The 20,111-nt window shown below is 45.7% G+C and overlaps 1 protein-coding gene across 1 annotated transcript in view; it reads right to left on the minus strand.

The window, feature by feature from the left end:
* ADRA1D (adrenoceptor alpha 1D) overlaps positions 1 to 19,908 on the minus strand; it is a 51,150-nt gene extending 31,242 nt beyond the window's left edge. Inside the window, exon 1 of the mRNA XM_085314672.1 lies at positions 18,372 to 19,908. Coding sequence (XP_085170798.1) covers positions 18,372 to 19,338 — 967 coding nt within the window. The 5' untranslated portion in view covers positions 19,339 to 19,908. The remainder of the gene's footprint in view (positions 1 to 18,371) is intronic.
* Positions 19,909 to 20,111: the final 203 nt, after the last annotated feature.

The raw sequence follows: 20,111 nt of genomic DNA on the forward strand, positions 1-20,111 counted from the left end.
CTGCCAAAATATGAAGCATCCAAAATCAAATGCCTGTCAAAACCTGCAAAGCTGGTTTTGTTTTGTGCAGAGAATGAAATATTATTATTATGAAATAATAAAAATCAAGGAGAAGACATGAAGGAAAAACTTGCTAGGGCTGAAGCTTTTCTGAGTGACCATATCTCTGAAAAACTGAAGTTAGGAGAGAGTTTTCTCATGGGAAGGGAGAAACTCACAGTGGGGACAGGCCAACCCAGCACTGGCASACTTGAGGGAGAGAGATGTTCGAAATGAGGTGGAGGCAAACAGCCACTGCAGAAGGAAGGACCCAACATAGTGAAGGAAGCAAGCAAGCTCTGGGTATAAGGATCAGTAAGGTACCAGGTAAACAGCAGCGGGGGTTCCAGTTCTTTGAAACAGAGGATCCTGGAGTGACAATTTGGCAGTGTCAACCRATCTCCTTCAACAGCAATGGGGACTAGACACTTGACTCTGATGCAAAAACCTAAATTCAGTTTCTCACTCTGAAGAGCCATTAAAAATGCCTGCACCATTGCCTGGGTGCCTGTCAGACCCCCAAATAAGATTTTCTAATGCCAAGGAGCAGAGGGGGGCAGGTTACTGGTGTAAGGAGGAGAAGAGGGAAAAATACAACGGGAGGTACTTGGGGAKAGAGGTGGATCCAAGGTACCTTTTGGGTAGAGTAGGTGTGAGAGAACTGGACAGCACGGCTAGGCATAAAAAGGGAGAGTTACYAGAGCTATCCAAGGAAGAGGTCCTAATTTTTTCCATTCAATGGAGATTTCTAACCCCAATATCTTTTGCTCCCCTCTGTCACCGGTGCAAAGGTGTTACTTGCTGCTTGGGTGCTGGTGGAGGTATCATGCATGATCACATGTCTCAAGCAGAGTCTACTTCAGTGCAGCCCAGACTAACTCCCAGCCCCAGTTAACCTGGGAATCTTACTGCTTGTGTGTTTGATGGGAAAGGAAGTGGGAAAATGAGGTCCTGAAACTGCTTGTGGCTGACCCAGTCCCTCTGTCACTCTCTTCAGAGGCAAAGAGATTTCTCCTGGACTGTAACAACTTTTTCAAGTGCATGTGGTGGATTTTCTCGGTGACCACAGTTTGGAATAAAATAAAGAGCCCTTGATCCCCTGTGAGCTGCTGCATCCTCAGAGTGCAGGCCACTCCTGGGATGGAGAGGGAAGAAGACGAAAGGTGGGGATTTGGAAATGACAAGAAATAAATGGGGGAAAGAAAATTGACTTTCTCAGATCATTTTTCTGAGGTGCTTGACCCAGTCACCATGGTGACCATAACTGAGTGTTTAAAAGGCAGGATGACTCATATTTGGCACAGGAGCAACATTTAATCCACATTTCAGCACTGGCTGATGTGGACCTCAAGGCTTTGATGCATGCCCCATCCAGTGACCTGGGGAGCTGTTTTCAATTGAGTTTGGAAGGAGGGTCTTTTGGATAGCCCCTTATATAGAGAAACAACACGGGACTGGACTGGCTCATGAAATGAACTGTCTGATACAACTCTGAGCACATACTCGGAGGTGGGAGGTGGCATTTATTTATTATTTCAGATACTTTTCCCTGGAGATGTCTGTGGCATGACTCAGAGGAGTCTAAACTCAACGCTGACATAACAGCCAGAGCACAAAGCTGTATAGGCTGTATGGTGGCAATTGCAAGGGCACAGTCACCAGTGGGATGCAGGTGGATTGCCTTCTCCACTTGCTTCTCCAGGTGGGAGGTGTGATATGCCATTACTGTTGCTAACAGTAACATCAGCGTTATCACAGAAGACTGTTTGCCCAGGCACTCATTTTTCTGGTGAACCTTCAAAAGATATTCACTGAGCATAAAGCTTAGCAGCTTTATGAGCACAAGGTTGGTCTCCCAAGTATTCAAACCATCAGTGATCTCCTCTTAAAGAGGAGGAAAGTCAGACCAGAGGAGGAATATGGTGATAAAGGCAAGGGGGAGACCTTTTGGTGAGATGAAGTTTAGCTTGTTCAGTGTAGCCAAACAGAGGCAATAGGTGAAGAACGTATCTGAGCACTTATCTGCCAGAAGGGTAAACACCAAAGATAGAACAGAATTATTGAAGCCAGAGGGTGATATAGGTACCATACTAAATGACTACAAACTAGGCAAGGATGTGTTCCTGCTGGAAACAGTAAAGTTTTGAACAGTGGGATATACTGGAAGACTTCCCCCAAGGTGTAGGCAGTAGAAGCCAGGGACTTGGAAAATTATGAGCCTCAATGTTAGGTTTTGAAAGGGATCGTACAACATGGTGACCTGCAGCAGCAGTAGCTCCTTGAAGTAAGAGGACCTTTCTCAAAATGGAGTGCCGCCTACTCCAAATGCTTGCATCAGAGAGCTACCTACGGTGTGTACACACCAGAAGCAAAGAAGGCTGCAGATAGGTGGCAAAACAAGATGAAGAAGAAGAAGGTGAAGGGCTAAAAAGGAAGTATGTACTTGAGGGATTTTCTGCTAAGAAATATCAGAAGAAAACTGACTTATGGACCTTGTGCTGGTGATAAAAATGCAGCTGGCAACGCATATRGCTGCTCTGCTATAATACAGATTCATTTACAGGGCACAACTGGTCTTAGCAAAGCCAAATGGAAGAGTTACAGAGTGGATGTGTGTTGAATGCACTTGGTGGAACAGCAGACCTGATCACATCTGTGGTTATGTTGCCCTCCAATGGCTTGTCTGAATTCTGCCATAAGTCAGGCACCCGCCTTTGAATAGTAAATTCCTGTGTTTTGGAGCAAATGATTTTAGTTCCATACATTGAGTTGCTGATTTAACTGTCTTTGACCTCTCTAAGTACGAGCTGATGGATGTGCAGCAAGAGTGCACAGAGCAAAGGAACAGACCTTTTCCAGCTGAATGTGTGGAATAAATCCTGAAATRCTGACAGCCACATTCAATGTAAACAATCTGCACTTGCCTTCCTACCCTCGCCGCATTTGACTCAAACAGCTTCAGATACTGGGAAAGTTCTGTTTTGAATGTAAATACTTTCCCTTGCCCTTTCATTACAGCAGGAAAATGAAACCGCCCACGTCCTGGTTCCCCCGACCTTTGGGGAAGTTCAGGGATCCATCTGGTAAAGACAGCAGCAGCCACTTTGTCCACTGGAGCCATCAAGGGACACCAATGAATCCCAGGAAGACCCTGTGCATCACCATGTGGCTTGTGTTGTACCGTCTATTTCTGAGCTGGTTCTTGGGTCTGAGCATTTGCAGGTGGTCAGAGTCCTAAAGCTATGATGCAACAAGTTTCATGCACACCATGGCATATCATCCTATTCTAATAGCCTTATCTTCACTTCATGTCTTAAATGGAGAGGTCAAACCCACGCCTAGCAGGCAATTCCATGTTCTCCATCTATTTGACCAGCTGGGTCCTACCTGCCAGGATGCACACAGAAGCAATGGAGCTAAGTGACTTTGCTGGAAAACTCCATCTCTGTTTCTGTTTTAGGGTTATCTGTGTTCCAGAATGGGGATGGAAAGGATGCGCAAGACCTTAAACTAGACCAATCAGGAGCAAAGGTAATGTAAAATTGATTGAAATAGAAATCCTAGCACTAAAATAAACTTCAGGAAAAACATGGTCCTGCTCTAKAGAAATCAGACAGTTTTTCTTCCCTGTCTCTATCACTCAGCAAAARTTAAGTTCTTCTTTCCTACTCAGTAAATTTGGTCAGAAGACTAGCTTTCTAGATGCCCATGGGCAATAATGGGAGCTGAGACACCTATCTCACATGCAGAAATCTACCCATAGATAACTACATGTCAGAGTCTTCTTCATCTGTGAGCTCTGTCCTACCACTAATCTTCTGCATACTTCCAAAACATCTACTTATTTATCATACAGGCATAGATGAGAAGGAAATCACTACCAAGGAGATATTCAGGAAGGGGACTCAGGTAGGGAGCAGGGTGGCCTTGAAGGTGATCAGATGTAATGGGAATGAGGYGCTGGCTGCTTCCCATGAAAGGCAGAAGCAACCAGCCATACAACTATTTCCTTCTCCTTTGCCTCGATGTCACTGCTTAGAGCTCCTCAGGGCTGGAAATACCAGTTTTGTTCTTACAACACTTGACACAAGAGGGGCTGAAGCCAAGAYCAAAGCTCCTACACATCGTTAAGGATCTCAGAGAGATCAGTCTGCAGAGTCCTGAAGTGCTGCAACCACGTGGTGTCACTGGACATAAAGTACAACGTGATTACTCACCAGTAATCCTGCTTTCACAGTGCAGAAGAGAGGGAGAGACGCAATGCTTGAAAAACTCCTTGTACTGTCCTTTTTTCCTCCCATATCTCTGCACGCTCAGCTCTGAGTGAGGAATAAACTGCAAACAAATCCTGTAATGTGAAGTCTTTTTGTTTTGTTTCCCCAAATCCCCAGTCTGAGTGCATTATGGAGGCAGGCAGACAAGCCTGTGGGCAGGCTGCCAGCTTGACTTCACAACGCATCCTCACTGCTTTCCAGATAATTCCTGCGGAAGGGACTCTGGGAACAGAAGTAGCCTATGTCTGAAAAACTTTTCTGGTGCAGTTTGAAAAGTCACTCCTAAAGAACTCAGCTTTATAAGCTGAGGTTCACAAGTTGGGCTGAATCCAGGCCCTTTGGCCATGCTCAAAGTAGGTCAGTGAGTGGCTGAYGGTGCCTTCACTGTTGTGATGTGCATGTGTGTGTGCCTGGAGCCTTTCCAAACTGCATTTCTCAAACCATGTGTGGCATGGGAATATCAATGTTGGAGTCTGACCCATGTGAGAGGTCTCTCACCTAGGACAAGAAATAGCACCACTGTCATCTTCACCAGGCTACTCAGGGCCTTGGGCTGGCTCTGAGTCCCTGGATTTCAGGGCCAGTCCTCTCAGTGATCCCTATTGCTACCCACGTGCTCTTTCTCRGTGGCCTTTTAGACTAGCCCTAGGATATCTGCAGCTGCAAAACAGCCAGAGATGAAACGTGGCATGATCCTGCTGTGCTGGYCACCCCTCCCTCAGGCCTATCCTGGCCCTGGAGGGGTGGTAGCGCCTGGCTCCAGACTGTTCTCCTGCTGCAGCAAGGGTTTCTCATTCCTTTCCTTGTGCATTGCCCTTATCCCCTTTGGCTCATTGTCATGGTGAAAGAGCCAGCATGCCATGAAGCTATCCCTGTTCCTTACTAAATATTACAGCAAATCATCTTTTTTTTTTTTAGATTTAGGATACGAATTTCCCTCTAAAGGATGTAATTGGGGCTGTGCCCCACTCAAGTAGTGTTTGTGTAATTGATCCTCGTGTGTGAGATCTGCAAGGCTTCTCTRTACATTTCTTTGTTTCCCCATCATGGACATCTCCTGGAGTATTTGCAGCTTGCTTCTTGTTTGTGCTTCTTGAGATCTTGCAACCTTGTGTTGCAACAGTCTTACAGCCATCAGCACGGAAACACAGCGTATTTGGGGTTCCTCTGCTCAGGAGATCAGGCAAAATAATCTGTGTGATCTCTTCTAGCCTTTATCTCACTAAGGGAAATCTGGATCCCAGTAGCTATGTCTACACATGTCTAAACAAAAGAGGTCCAAGTCTTATCGCAGGCCCTGAACCCAAGTTGCACCAAGTAGCTCAAGTTCACATTGTTAAAAGCAGTGTGTTTAGACTTCTAGGGCAAATTTGTCTTGGAAAGAGCTAGCTTCAGGGATTCAGGGAGCAAATTTAGGGAGGATTCAGGGAGCAAATGAGCAGTGTACTTGCACTCTGCTCCTAGGTCTCCTTCCCTGATAGCCATAAACGCACCCACTGAGAGCAATSGGAAATGCATCTTGGACTTGATGGAAGCAGAGATTTCTCCCAACAGGAACCCCCCWGAGCTTTACAAAAGGGAGAGCAGGAGTGGCCAGTGCATTTCCATCGTTGTGCAGGGACACTGCAGACCAGAGCAGCCGAAAGGTGGRTTTCTATCTCACAGAACTGGGACTGATCCTGATTCTGCCAGCTTAGGTCCCACAAGGCTGTTCAATCAAAGCAGGTAAGGTAAAACCCAAATTGCACGTGTGCGCTCTGGGACACAGGCTTTGCCAGTGGGATTTTTCTGCTACCGGAGGGGGTGGGGGATAAAAGTTGCATTTCGAGGGCCTTAATGACTGTGCTGTGAATTACAACAGGTTTGAAACATCATAGGGGGGAAGGAATGTCCTGTCTCTAGTGAGCTGGTGGTTGGTTTTCTGCCACCAGACCTTGTGGTTCTCTGGCTCCACTCCAAATGCATTAGCTAAGGAGCACTCTCAGAGAAAGGCTATTCATTAGAAGTAACTAAAAAGCCATATCCTGTTCCAGTCACTCCAGTAAATCCATCCTTGGGCTAATCACACCTGTAACTTATGAGGCAGGGAAAAGTACAGTGTTCTGGTTCAGTGTGACAGTTTTTCTACAGCACCAAGACAGACAGAACACGCAGAAGTAGCTGGCTGGTGTGCTAGCAATASTAGAGAGCTATCAAATGACCACAGGTAGGTGAACGGTGCCTCGGTTTCTCCAGCTGAAAATGATGATGAACAATATTGAAACAGACTGGTTGTCTCTCTCTCTCAAGGTATGTGTGTGTTCCCCTTCCTGCTATTTAGTTCTTTAAATTACAGAGCTGGCACCACCTTGCACACATTGCATGGGAAGATGTGAATTTTACTGCTCTGCCACTCAGGCAGGTTTCCTTACAACTCTGGTGAGCAAATCACTGATGCAATTAATCAGTGACCACCAGAGACTTCACTTTTGTGTTGCAGAGTCTGGAAGTCGCTTTGGAGGGAGGAGGGGGGAGGTGTTTGGGAACATGTGTTCAGTAACAGGTGCAAAGGGCTTGGAGAGCTTTGGACAGAAAGTGTGCCGTAAAGGCAAAGCCTTCAGAAGTAAAATCCCATCATTCAGTGTCCCTAATGGCATTTTAAAAGAAATATTTACAGCAAATAACAATGGCAATTAACTGCCAAACTGGAAAGCAGCTCTCCTGTGAAAGCAGCCAGCTGCTGAACTTTAATACTGAAGCAATTCCTCATGACTACCCTCACTCCCAAATCCCCAAACCCTCTCAGCCACAACAAAATTAAGAGCAGGTGGGTAAACAAAAATGAGACCATCAAACACTATGGCAGCAGTTGGCACTTAGAAATACTCCCATGAGCTTGAACATTAGGAGAGAGGCGACAGTTACATTTTGGGGCTGAGCAAATTCTCTGTTGCAGGAACCACCTCTGGGAACCCAAAACCCTACCATCGCAAGGGTGCTGGAGAGGGAAAAAGCTCCCAATCCAGCCTTCCCGGCCCCTCACTAGCCTCACCACATCCCTTGCCTCTCTCTCTCTTACTTCTCATTTCTACTGCACCTTCTCCAAGTCCATTTCTTCATCTTTGCCTCAACTGCAGGCCTGAAATTACAGAATTTTGAATTTTTTTTTGGCTGCTGTCTCACATAGAAACAAGTTACTACGGACCAGCTGTTCCACTGCAGCTACAAGGRGTTGTCAGGCTGTTTCCGACCCCTCCGCCATATTCATGAGGTCTCTTTTGAGAAAACCCTTCCCACAGGATATTACTAACCAACAGCTGCTGCACAGTAACCTGTTGGGACACAGGGTTGGATGGGACCCATCTGTGGGGTCCTCCAGGAGCACAAGGCAAAGTCACATGCTTGGATTGCCTAAAAGCTTCTCCAACAGGCAGCCAACAACTTCTATGTTATTGTACACCCTTTATACTAAGAAAGTATAAAAATACTAATTATGCTTTAGACCTACAGGAATACCTTGTGAAGGCTGGAGCAGCCCAAAGAGCATTTGCACGTCAATGTGGATGTGCAAGTCTCCTTTGGAGAGGACTAACCCTGAGTTACATGGACATGAGACACTCCACACCACTTGGCTAGTGAAAGGGCAAAGATTGTTTCCTGGAACAGAGTGCATTTACCTGGTGGATATAGCTTTAGTGATAACCCCAAGTCGTATCTGATGTGAAGAAACCTGAGGGACACCCTGAACTTACACAAGGTTGATCCAGAAGTTGAACATTTTCCTGTATTGAATTTCTACTGAAAGAGAAATTTGAAAGGAAAAGCCTGTTTTCTCCTGTCAGCCAATTCCTGTCCTCATCAYCGTCACTCAAATTTGGGGGTGTGTCTTAAACAGTAGAAGTTACTGCAGGAAACACTCAAAATCCCACCATTGTTCATGGAAAGATGAGATTGCTGATTATGTGTTCCTCATATCTCAGCCTTTGAAATGACAGATTTGGGGATTAAGTTGTCATAAAGACATCTTTTCTCATGCAGAGAGGAAAAATAACAGATTTTCACTTTCCTTATGTTGCAACTGAGTTCTGTGGTAATAATTGTCTCAACTTTACTACTATGGCCAGCGCTGATTTCTACTGAACATACAGAACTGAAGTTTCCAGGCAAGTTATACTATATCCTATACAATAAAACTGCTATGTGAACCCAATTAAATTGCAAAATTAAAGGCTCAAATGATGGACAAAGCCAAAGTGAAAGCTGCATTCGCAAAACTTCAGTTTCTTACATTTATAGTCTTTAATTTCATGTTCTATTTCTCTGCAGCTTCCCTGCCATGCCAGTTGCATGGGAAGGGCTGGTGCTCAGTTGAGGAACAGCTATTCCGGATCTCTGTGTTGGTCAGTATGTGACTTCATGCTTTTTAAACTCACTCTATTCAGCCCTCCTCTGACAACCGCATTATTTGTTTCCTCATGGGTATTTGAAGGCACTTATCACAGTGATAGTCAAATAATTTGCAGCCATAAATCTTTCTTTTCACAGCTTGCCTAGGAAAGAAAGGRCCTTTTGACCCATTTTTCTGTTCTACCCACAAAGCAATGTCAAGTATGTTTTTATTTTGGGTGCAGAGACATGATCTGTTCATGTCACAGTGTTATGGAGCACTTCATATCCTCAAAGTGTAACTCCTGTCAGCTCCRGTTGAAAGTGTCAGACTTTGGCACACCAGGTCTCATTTGGCTGYACTGCGAGATTCATCTCAGCCAACTGTAGATGTCTCCCGTGCACATCCAAGCTAGTGATTTTGGCTTTCCTCAGAGGCACTGGGGAGACACAGGTGCTTTTGAGGTATGACTCATCTGTTTTAGATGTCARTGTTAGGATGAGATGAACTGCAGCCTCAAATATCTTTCATTACTGGTTATCTAAGAAGCTGAAGAGTGATTAGACTGTACACTGCTGGTATTCGCTGTTAGGGAAGGTCCCATCTCCTGAGACTGGTCTGACACTGGAGAAGGGAAAAACGTGGGAATGTGCAGTAAAGGCGACTGCAGAGGAGCAGAAATCCTTATCAGCGATAATAAGGCATTCAGGAAATGGGAGATGGACGCAAAGGTCATTGCTCTCCAAACTCCTTCCCCAGCAAGGTCCGTACTGCCAAASCACTCATCCTTGCCAACATCTCAAAAGTGTGCTTTCTTTTCAGATACATATAACTTCACAGAAATTGTCCATATTTGCCTAATTCCTGCACTTTCTTGAAAGAAAGCACCTCCCAGCCCCAGTGGGGTAAAATAYCAAGTTTCTGCTCTGACACATGGTACTGCTAGAGCTTTTTAAATTCAAAGCTGTCACCATAACACTTCCTACAGGAGCTGAAAACTTCATTTTTTCCCTGTCATCTTTCTCAGATACAGCTATCTCATTTTGTCTTGGATTTGGCAGAACAAATTCAGACTGTTACAATCACATGGAACGGAAAAGTTTTCCTAATAGATAATGTTTGGCACCAGAAACTGAGACCTTACTCCAGAAGGGTCCAGCAATCTTGATAGGACTACCAGCACTACCTGGAATACAGCACAGTAATCACATCAAATAAAAGTCCTGATCAATCAATATGAGGATAATTCAGGTTGCTTTCCCAAGCATTTATTTATATATTTATATATATTAAATATTTTCCCAAATATTTATTTTCTTAAAAGCCATGAGCATAAGTGATATATATATATATATATATTTACTAAAGTGAGCACACTTCTAATTAAGATGGCTCATAGGTAGCACGAAGCTCTTGCAATACTAATCATTAACATGATGCAGTCATAAGTACCTAGTTAATGCTGTTTGTTATGGCAAAATCAATTAAAAACAAGCTAGTAACAGGAGACTRAATAGCCACCCTGCACGATCATACCAAAGAGAACCTCCACCCTTCTACTTAGTCTTCGTTATGTCTCATTAAGCAGATTACAAGAATTAATAGCCAAATATTTACCCAAATATGTATTAATGAAGATAGTTCAGGCTTATTAAAACTCCTTCCCAGAATATCCAGGACAAAGTTTTGTGTGTTCAAATGTAATAAAACCTTTGGATTCGGCTTAATATAGATGTAATATTATACAGTACATTTTCATATTGGTTCCAAAATGCCTGTTGAGAGTTTTATAAGACTTTGTCCACCGAATTACAGTAGTTTAAAATTTTTCTATTTTTCTATTTTTTTTTTCCTGTTTGTGGTACGTCCATTATAGCAACTGTTTCAAGATGCGTCAAGACAGCAATACAAAAACAGAACTTGGCTTTAAATAGTTTTATTTGGTGACTGGGTGGGTGGACTAGAAGCAGAGTAATCCAGTATATAGGTCATGGGAGATCTGGGTCCTGTTCCCAGTCACTTCACTGAGTCATTGCATTAYTTTGGCCAAGCAGAGACAGAGCGTATATTGAAACTTGGGTGCCCAACTCACTATTTGAAATCCAGAATGCTGCATCTCTTGCAAACTGTCCTAAAACCCTCTGCCTGTTTCTGGCCTTCTACAYAGTGTGTGGAGTAAGAAGGGCACCACACACAGTCAGTTGGGCTCCAAATAATCACTTTTTGCTAGCTATTTTCAAGCACRTATGACCTGTTTCCCTGTTGTTCTGCACTCCGATGGCTTTTGCACTACAGGACAAGGAGTGAATCAACACTGTGAAATGAATTAGCCACCCAGTTGCTCCAGGGCCTGGTTATTCACACACAGGCTTGCAATTCTCTCTTGGGCCCTTCTGCAAAATGCCAACATATTCTCCTCTGCTTTTCCACAGAGCCCTCTCTGGCCGTACACATAGTAAATGCAGATCAGTTCCAGTCTGTTCMCTTCTGCCTGAGATATTCTTCTGATGCTGTCCCATTGGGCTATGTGACCCAAGACTGTCCYACACGTACCTATGCTATGTCCACCACACATATCCCTGCCATTGTGTCCTAGAAATGACATTCAGGTAGACTGCAACACAGCCCTAATGTTATTCCAGATGCTCTGAGATGGAAAAAATAAATTTAGAGATCATCACATTTGTGGGCCAAAGAAGCACCGCATATGCACCAGGAAAGACCTAAGACTCCAAGCTGTGGAGTAGGGACAGCAGAGGGGGACAGGCCTTGACATGCATGCACACAAGCACCTCTGCACACTGTACTCTAGAGAGCAGGGATTCCCATGGGAAGGAATTTTGTAGGATTGAGCCACTGGCAGGTATCGGCCCAAAAATGAGGTGTCCCAGTTCCTCTGTAATTTATTGTAGAATGAAAAGGAAAGAAAACYTTACCAATTTATATCTGTCAATGTGTCAATAATTAAATAGATAATACTTCTGCAAAGARGTTTCTAGATAGAACATTTCCTAGACTGTCCTACAAGTGAGACTGCTTTGCTCAGTCTTCAGGGTGGCCAGTGCACCAATGTAGCTGGCATGAAGCAGGGAGAGGATAAGGGAGAAGGCTGTGCTGCACTGCTTTCTCAGTGGGTTCCTGCCACTTCCTCTTCCACACCCAGCCAGAAATACCGCTGGGTGGATGACTAGTCTTGCATCTGCTGGCATTACCAGTGAGTACACAAATAAACACACAGGCATTATTCTGGCCTTCACCAAGGATTGAGCCCAGAATAAAAGCACACAGACTATTTAAGCAACAGAATAATTTGCTGGGGAAAGTGATGGATTTGACCTCATCGCAATTCCTTAAGAAGAATTTTGAAAAACAGGTTAAGATAGGTTTAGAGCTAGGGGACCTTTTCCTGAGAAAAGGAGATGGGCTGGAAGAGCAATCTATCCCCAGTGATTGCAATTTGGCATGAGCCCATCTGATAGTCACATCCTGTGGTGGAAAGCAGATGAGAAGACTCTTGCCTCTTGCTAGAGATCATCTCAGGTGAATTAAATGGGAGCATGGCACCTAACAGGCTTTTGAGACTCTGGCCTGAATCTTTGCTGGCATTTTTAATGAATGTATGATTTCTGTGGTCCAGACATCAGTGGGGGACATATGACAGATGGAGTGGTGCATTGCAATTGCTTTGATTCTAGTTTGATTYGATGCTTTGATTCTAGTTCAGTCCAAGGTTCAGGCAGAAAAGTTCCCCTGCATCATACCAAATTATTCCAAAGCAGTTGCCTGTTCTTTCTTTCCTTGCCAATTCTGCCATTTTCACTATGACTCAGAAAATTTCAGGAGATATGAAAGACTATCCTGACAATGGAAATAATTGCACTGTGTATCTTTCTCCACCCTCCTGTTAAATCACACTTTTGATCAGGTCATCCTGTGCACAGTCTGACCGAAGAAGTTTCACTTCCTGCAGAATTGTGTCTTGTGCTGGAGTTCTAGTGAGTATTTTCTCATGTCTAACAAGGGGCTGAGCTCACCCTTCAATCTTCCTTCAGTGCAGAAGAGTTTACAAGTTCCCGCTCCTTTGCCCATCTGCCCATTTTTATGAAACTTGTAGAAACCTGATATMCTGGAGACCTTTACAACGATCTCAAAACTGATTGAGATTGATGAAGTAGTTTAACAGATGGTGGGGAACAGGCTTATGCACAAACAGGCACAGAACAATGACATAAACCCTTTTCTCTCAGAAAATCAAGCTAAATGCTCTTCTACCAGAATAGAATTAGATTCTCCTCTTCTGCCAGAACAGACTTTGTCTTCTCTCAACTATGGTTCTACATAAATGGTCCTCCCCATCATTCATTTTACAAAGGACAGTTACTGAATTCTCCGCACTTCTGTTTCTGAAGACCTATCTTCTGTAAGACTCTTTTGGAGAGGACTTCTGCTGTATGAAAAATTGTRCCTACAGAATTAGTTTTATTTTGGCTTAAAGGAAACATTTCTGAACCTGGTCTGCATAGCAGCTGTCTTTCCTTTGAGATGTAGGGAAAAAAGCCAGGATGCTGGTTTTCTGAATCATATCTGGATCCACCACAAATACAGCCAAGTCACCGCCAAAGGCAAATGCGAGACCATGAACATGGAGAATTTTGTTGATACTGCTATMATTTCTTGGCAGTATAATGCAGCTCCTTGCATTATACTGAGGTCTCAAATCATTTTTGGTCTGGGTTTCCACTGTTTGGAGGGAAGACAGGGTAGAGGGAACCTTGGGTTGTGGCCTTCACCCTTGTGTGCCATTAGCTATGGGTGCTACTGTGCCTTTTCCACAATGGGYTTGACTTCTAACCAAATCCAAAGAATACCACTAGTGAGAATGCATCACCTGGGCTGGACTATGCTTGCTAAAAAAACCCAAGAGGCATGGAGGAAGGTAAATCACCATCTTGGGTACTGGCTAGTGTACTCTTGATCTGAAGGGACAATTGTTTCCTCCCAAATGCTTCTGGGGTTGTGACATAGAAGAGTTTTCCCTCTGTTCCTAAGATGGTCCTGTGTGGGACCCCAAGATGTCTTTGCATGCTCCCCTACCACTGGCTGGGTGTCAGGGGTGCAGAGTTCCATCCATCCTCCTATTCTTACTTATCTGCTCCTGCATGAGGTTGGAGAGAGCACMTGAACTACCTGCAGCTTTTATACAAGAGGTTCTGTCTCCTTGCTCCATTCTATAGATGTCTACTGCAAGGAAAAAATCCATCACCTAATTTGTAGCAGGATTTTCCATTAACAGAAGAGTCAGTGAAGTCTGTAGAGTCATGAGCCTCAATACTGAAATCCTGTGTAGGCTCTGGTGTCTAATAAAGGCTTGAGCTAACACAGGGTTGAGCATTCCTTCTTTGGGTAGGCTACTGGATTTCCTCTCCCTGTTTATTTACACGATGATGTAGGTGTTGCTTACCTTCAGGATTTCAAGCCTCTCTGAAATTCACCGAGACGGGCAATGCTTTCAAAAATGGTTGGAGAAGAACATATACAGACACTCATCCACAGAAAACACCTCAGTTCCTCAGGAACCCGGGCACAGAACAGAGGTAAGCCAAGTTGCAAGTTATTTTTTGGTTTAAAGAGGTTTCAATCCTACATACACTCATTTAGAGGAATTTGGAGGAAGAAAAAAAAGGAAAAAAAAGTTTAGGAAAAAAAAAGAAAAAGAATTGGGATACCTCTGGAGCATGATAAATATGGTGTTCAGCAGATAGACCAATATCAGGCAACGACTGTAAGCCAGACAATACTTGGGTACACATGGGATTTCTAATAATGCTGCCCTGGTATCTTGCTTCATCAGGGAAAAAAAAAATAGCAGGTTACATCTCGCCTCCTGTAAATGCCTGCAGCATTGACACCATCAGCCAGTTAGATGCCTCAACTACCTTTGTAGTTAAGGGAAGAAGAATAGGCACATCTGACACTGTAATTCGTATCATAGTGATAAACTGACTCAGAGAGAGGTTGGACCTTCAGAGGTCCCTTCCAACCAGTATCTCCAYGATGCTGTGACAAGCAGAGGTGGAGACACTGATGACCGAAACTGTCAGTGAGATGAAACCTATCCTACAAAACCTAAAATACCATTAAATCCTGGTCCACAGCCCTAGAAAGCCTTCAATGTCATTCTCTTGACAGATCTYTACTACAGAAAAAGACACTCTGACACGAGACACCCAGGTTCCCTGTGGGATGCAGTTCGGCAGGGCTCTGTTGCACACCCAGCAGCGGGTGCAATGCACACAGGGGCTGTGCACCTGGTTAGGATTTCGTCTCTTGTTCAGCAAACAGCTTCTTACAGAGTCTCATTAGCCAGGCAAACTGTTAGTTGTGTTTTAACTCCTGATGATGGCATCCTGTGCTTGGGGACATGTATCACAAACCCAACAGTGAGCTAAATTACTCAGCTGATAAATAGTCYGTGGAGGTATTTGAGAGTTTGAGTTGATTTAAAACAGCATGCCTGTAAATTATTCAAGCATGGAAAAATTACTGGCAACACTCAGTACATACATAGATCCCGTTGTTTAGAATTATTAGTCATTACAGCTTTTCAATGCTGTTGTGATAAATACTATTTCTGTTTTCTTAAAATGAAAACTATTCCATAGAAAGCTACAAAGATGCATACAGATTAGCACAGACACCAGTGACAGAGCCAGTACAGAAGCTTCTGAAGGGTAAGYCCATGATGAGTAGATCTGGGAGTCTTTTTCCAGCTGAATAATTTACTTATCCCTAAAAAGTATAGTCAGTTCAGTGAAAGTTTTTGCAATTTTATGTCAAACAGTGAAACTAAGAAAGTCAAAACACTTCATTTTGACATTTTAGGGAACACTTTCATTTCACTGTAATGTGACAGTTCACTTTGAGACCCAGATAAGTGTACTTTTTTTTTTTCCTTAGCAAACTCCCATTCACCCTTTTTCCTCAACTGAAACAATATGTTTCACTTCAGGTCAGGAAAAACATACTAGTCAATTCAAAGCAATTTTTGTTTCTCATTAATATTTCATTTTTATTAAAAATACGTATCTCTTTTTTCCATTTGGCCCMAAATGATTTCTTTTAAGTTTATCCAAAAAACAAACAAACAAAATTCTACTTAAGCACTCACATTCCCCCTTTGAAAGAGAAAGGGATCCAACGTGTYCGAACCTGCAGATTTACAACTTACTAATTTGCCCAAGTTTCATACCCATGTTTTGAGCTGTGAGATCAGAGATTAGACCTTGCAGAAGTTTCTGTTCTCTATCTAAATAACATTGAATAAGTCTCAGATTTGAACAGGAAATTGCAATTAATAAAGTTGGGAGGGATGAAATTAGCAGCATATTTTCTAGTCATAAAATAAATGAACTTTTTCTGTGTTTGTTATATGCATAATATAGCAGGAAATAAAGATCAAAGCCATGTTTATAAAGAACTTGGCAAGTTGCACACTTGGAGGAAGCAAATGAACTCACAGCAGGAGCTTAAAGAAAGAAGTTTGGATTTTTAGCCGGTGTAAATCAGTGTATCTCCCTTGACTTCAATGCAATGGTAGTGATTTACATCAGTGGAGGAGYTAGTTCAAGAGTTTCATGGGAGGACACGTGCGGAAAAACAAAATAAAGTATTTGCCTGATGGTTGTGCTCTAYTCCTAAGTACTGGAAATAACTCAGAAGATCAGAATTCAAATTCCCAGCTCATTAGCTACAGGACAAAAACCTGGGACTAAGATTTAGAGTTGGTTAACACCTTTTTGACAGGCCAAGGAGGCAAGTACTGGGGTTGGGGCTGCGTGTCAAAGCCCCACTACTGTCCAAGGAGATCAGCWTTTAAACACTGACAACTCCACAACTCCCACAATTTCAAAACTCTTTGCAGTTTTTTTTTTTTTTTTAAATCCCCTGAGATGCCTGAGCATGGAAGGGGAAACTGAGGCACAGTCAGTCTGGATAGTTTTCCTAGGGTCTTACAGAGAGAGAAGCTCATAGCAGCCCTGYTGCTCCCTGTCCCAAGTCACACCACACACTTCCTTGCTCACATAAGGTAAAATCTCCAACAACAGCAATAATTTAACACCTACAGAAAGCTAAGATACATTCATCAAATCCCATCCTTACCCAGAAACTGAAGTGGAAAGCTCAGAGGCAGAGTAGCAGCACTGTAGGACCAAACAACACTCACAGCACATCCACCACTCTAGGGGGACACAAGCTTTCAAGGCACCACCAGTCCCGGGGCTGAATTATCTCACCTGAGGGCCAGTTCCTAATTGAGTGGCCTCAATTAGGTGTCTAATAGCCCTGGGCTCCAGCTGTGCCCTGGGGAGAGTGCAGCAGTGCTAGAGGGAGACTGATCTAAATTATTCCCTCGGTCACGGTGCTTTGTTTCTGTTCACTTGAAAAGGAGCCTTGAGCTAGGAGCTTTGAAAAATCCGGATAAAAATTGCAGACCTGGCTATAATGTTTCCCTGGCTGTAGGATTATTCATACACAATTGCTGAGGTCCCAGGGGCCATAGGATAAATGGCTCCCACCCAGCAGACAGAGCCTTGGCAGTGTAGCAGACCTTTGGTGAGCTCTGCACAAAGTCCAGCACCTACTTTTGGTACTTATTTTAACTTCCTCTTTTTCACCACCCCCTGCTTGGGTTCAGCTACATYGCTCCACAGGGCTAACCCATCTCCTGAGTTAGATGTTTTTAAGAACTTGCCAAAACTTATTGTATAACCCAAAGTGAGCACCTACTGACAGAAACCTTCTGGCAGGGCCAGGAGAAGTGGGGCAGGACCTGGGGGTGYGACTCCACTGGGAGGAGCAGCAGTTCCCCTTTGCCGTTTGCAGAGCAGGAGCAGTGCTGGGAAATTGCCCAGGACCATCATGCCAGTGTAGATAAGACCTGGTCCAGATCCATGCGTGACATCAGCATCCCAGGAAGTCAACGGAGACAGGGAGGGCAGAGGCCAGGCCCCCACCCCAGCCAGATTGAAAGGGACACTTCCTAGCCAGCCATACCCTCCTCCTCTGCACAGCACAGACCAAATCTCAAATCACCCTAACTCAGTCCAGCCACGCGGTGGAGGTCAAACACACCTAAAGTGATCGTGGCCGTGACCCTGGCCATGCCTCTATCTGAAACACTCCCCACAAGAGGATTTTTCTCAGCAGGTTCAAGCTTTACTTGCTCTCCAACATCATCATCAGTTCACAGCAGGGGTGGGAGTGCTGGGCACAAGGAATCAGACCCAGGCACCATTCCCCAAACTGGGAGGAAGGGTGGGGAGTAGGGGCTGCAAAGTTGTTTGGAGACCGCTGTGTCATAATTATGGTCTGTTTGAGACAAATTTGCTCTCTCCCTCCCTAGTCTTAACTTCATTAATTACAATGATGAATAAATAATAAATTAACTAAACCAATGATTATGTTGTTATTTTATTCAGTTGCTATTTATTTTCATTGGTTATATGAACCTGATTAATAAATATTGAATAAGTGCTAATTAATTTAATCAGTCTGCTGCTGGTTTGTTCACCTATCTTTTATCTATCACTTGACTCCATGCATGAATTGTCCAGAAAGTTTGTCCCGAAGAGCAGGTCCCCAGGGGCACAGCCACTGCCAGCGGAGATGGGATGGGGAATGGAGTCACTTACCGAAAGGCAGGACGAAGAAGAAGGGGAACCAGCAGAGGATGAAAACGCCCACGACGATGGCTAGAGTCTTGGCTGCTTTTTTCTCGCGGGAGAACTTGAGGAGCCGCACGGAGAGGGAGCTCCTAAAGTTGTGCCCCTTGCTCCGGGCGCTGGAGAGAGGCTCCTCCAGCACACTCCGGCAGTGGATGCGCAGCACCACTTCCATGGATTTATTCCTCTCTTTCTTGACCCCTGCCTCCAAGCTCCGGGTGGTCCGCCTAGCCACCACGTAGATCCTGAAGTACATCACCAGGATGACCATGAGGGGCAGGTAGAAGGAGAAGAGGGAGGAGAACAGGGCATAACCCGGCTCCTCTGTGATGCTACAGATGCTTTCATCTGGTGGTGGTGGCTCCTTCCATCCCAGCAGTGGCCCGATGGAGATGACCATGGAGGACAGCCAGACCACCACAAGGATGACCCCTGCCTTCCTCTCTGTCATGATAGTGGGGTACTTGAGAGAGTACTTGACGCCAATGTACCTGTCCACAGAGATGATGCACAGGCTCATGATAGAGGCGGAGCAGCACAGCACGTCCACTGCTGCCCAGATGTTGCAGAAGATGCGCCCAAACACCCAGAAGCCCAGCACCTCCAGGGTGGCTGAGAAGGGCAGCACGGTGGTGCTGAGCAGCAGGTCGGCAATGGCCAGGTTGACGATGAAGTAGTTGGTGACTGTCTGCAAGTGCCGGTTGCAGGCTACGGAGAGGATGACTAGGATGTTCCCCACAATGGCCGAGAGGATGAAGGCAGCCAGGAAAACCCCGACGCCCACTGCCTGCACATCCAAGGCGAAAGTCAGCGTGGTCCCATTGCCCTCGGAGAGGTCCTCGGCTTGCAGCCCCCAGGACYGGTTGGCACCGCTCTGGCTGCCCTGCCCCGTCCGGTTCCCACTCAAGCTGGCATTGCTCAGCTCGGGGAAAGTCATTGTAGAAAAAGTCCGGGCTCCATGGAGGGTGATGCGTCCGCGGCGAAAGCGATGCCGAGGCGCAGCCCCCCCGGCATGATCCCCGCAGCCCCCTCCGAGCCTCGCTCAGCACCTCGTCCTCCTCCTCTCCCTGGCAAGGAGAGAAGGAGGGAGGGGGAGGCAGGGTGCCCGGCTCCCCACCACCCGCCCCCTCTCCCCTCGCCCCGTTTCACATCGGGCGGGGGCTGCGCTCCCTCCCTGCCTCCCCGCCCCGGCCGCGCGGCAGATCGCCGCCGCTCACCCGAGCCTCCTGCCCAGCCGGGGCGGCAGGCAGCGAGGAGCCCCCCCGCCGCCCTCGCATGCTCCGGGGGAGGCCGGGGGCCGCGCTGGGCACCGGCCGGGAGGGCTGGGCGGCTCCGGGCGGCTTCTCCCAGTTACAAGGGAGAGCTCCGGCAGCGGAGGGGAAGGGGGGGGCTGTGGGACGGGCTGGGGAGGAGGAGGAGGAGGAGGAGGAGGAGGAGGAGAGAGGGACAGGGTTCGGGGAGGGGGGGGTGTCAAGAAGCCTCAGCGCATCAGGTGCTGCCGGAGGAGGAAGAGGAGGAGGAGGAGGGCACTGCTATTTTGCAAGGAGAGGTGAGCTCCCCTTTCCCCCCCCGCACCGGGCAAGCATCCCCGGGGGTAGAGGGGGAGGGCAAATGGCCGTTCGTGGGAGCAGGAGCCCACTCGTGGGAGCTGGAGCCCACTCGTGGGAGCAGGAGCGCGCGGCTGCGCCGGCCGCCGCCGCCGGGGGGCAG

This window comes from Rhea americana, unplaced genomic scaffold (genome assembly GCF_003343005.1).
Source record: "Rhea americana isolate MKP2758 unplaced genomic scaffold, rheAme1 scaffold_41, whole genome shotgun sequence".
In the NCBI taxonomy this organism is placed as follows: domain Eukaryota; kingdom Metazoa; phylum Chordata; class Aves; order Rheiformes; family Rheidae; genus Rhea; species Rhea americana.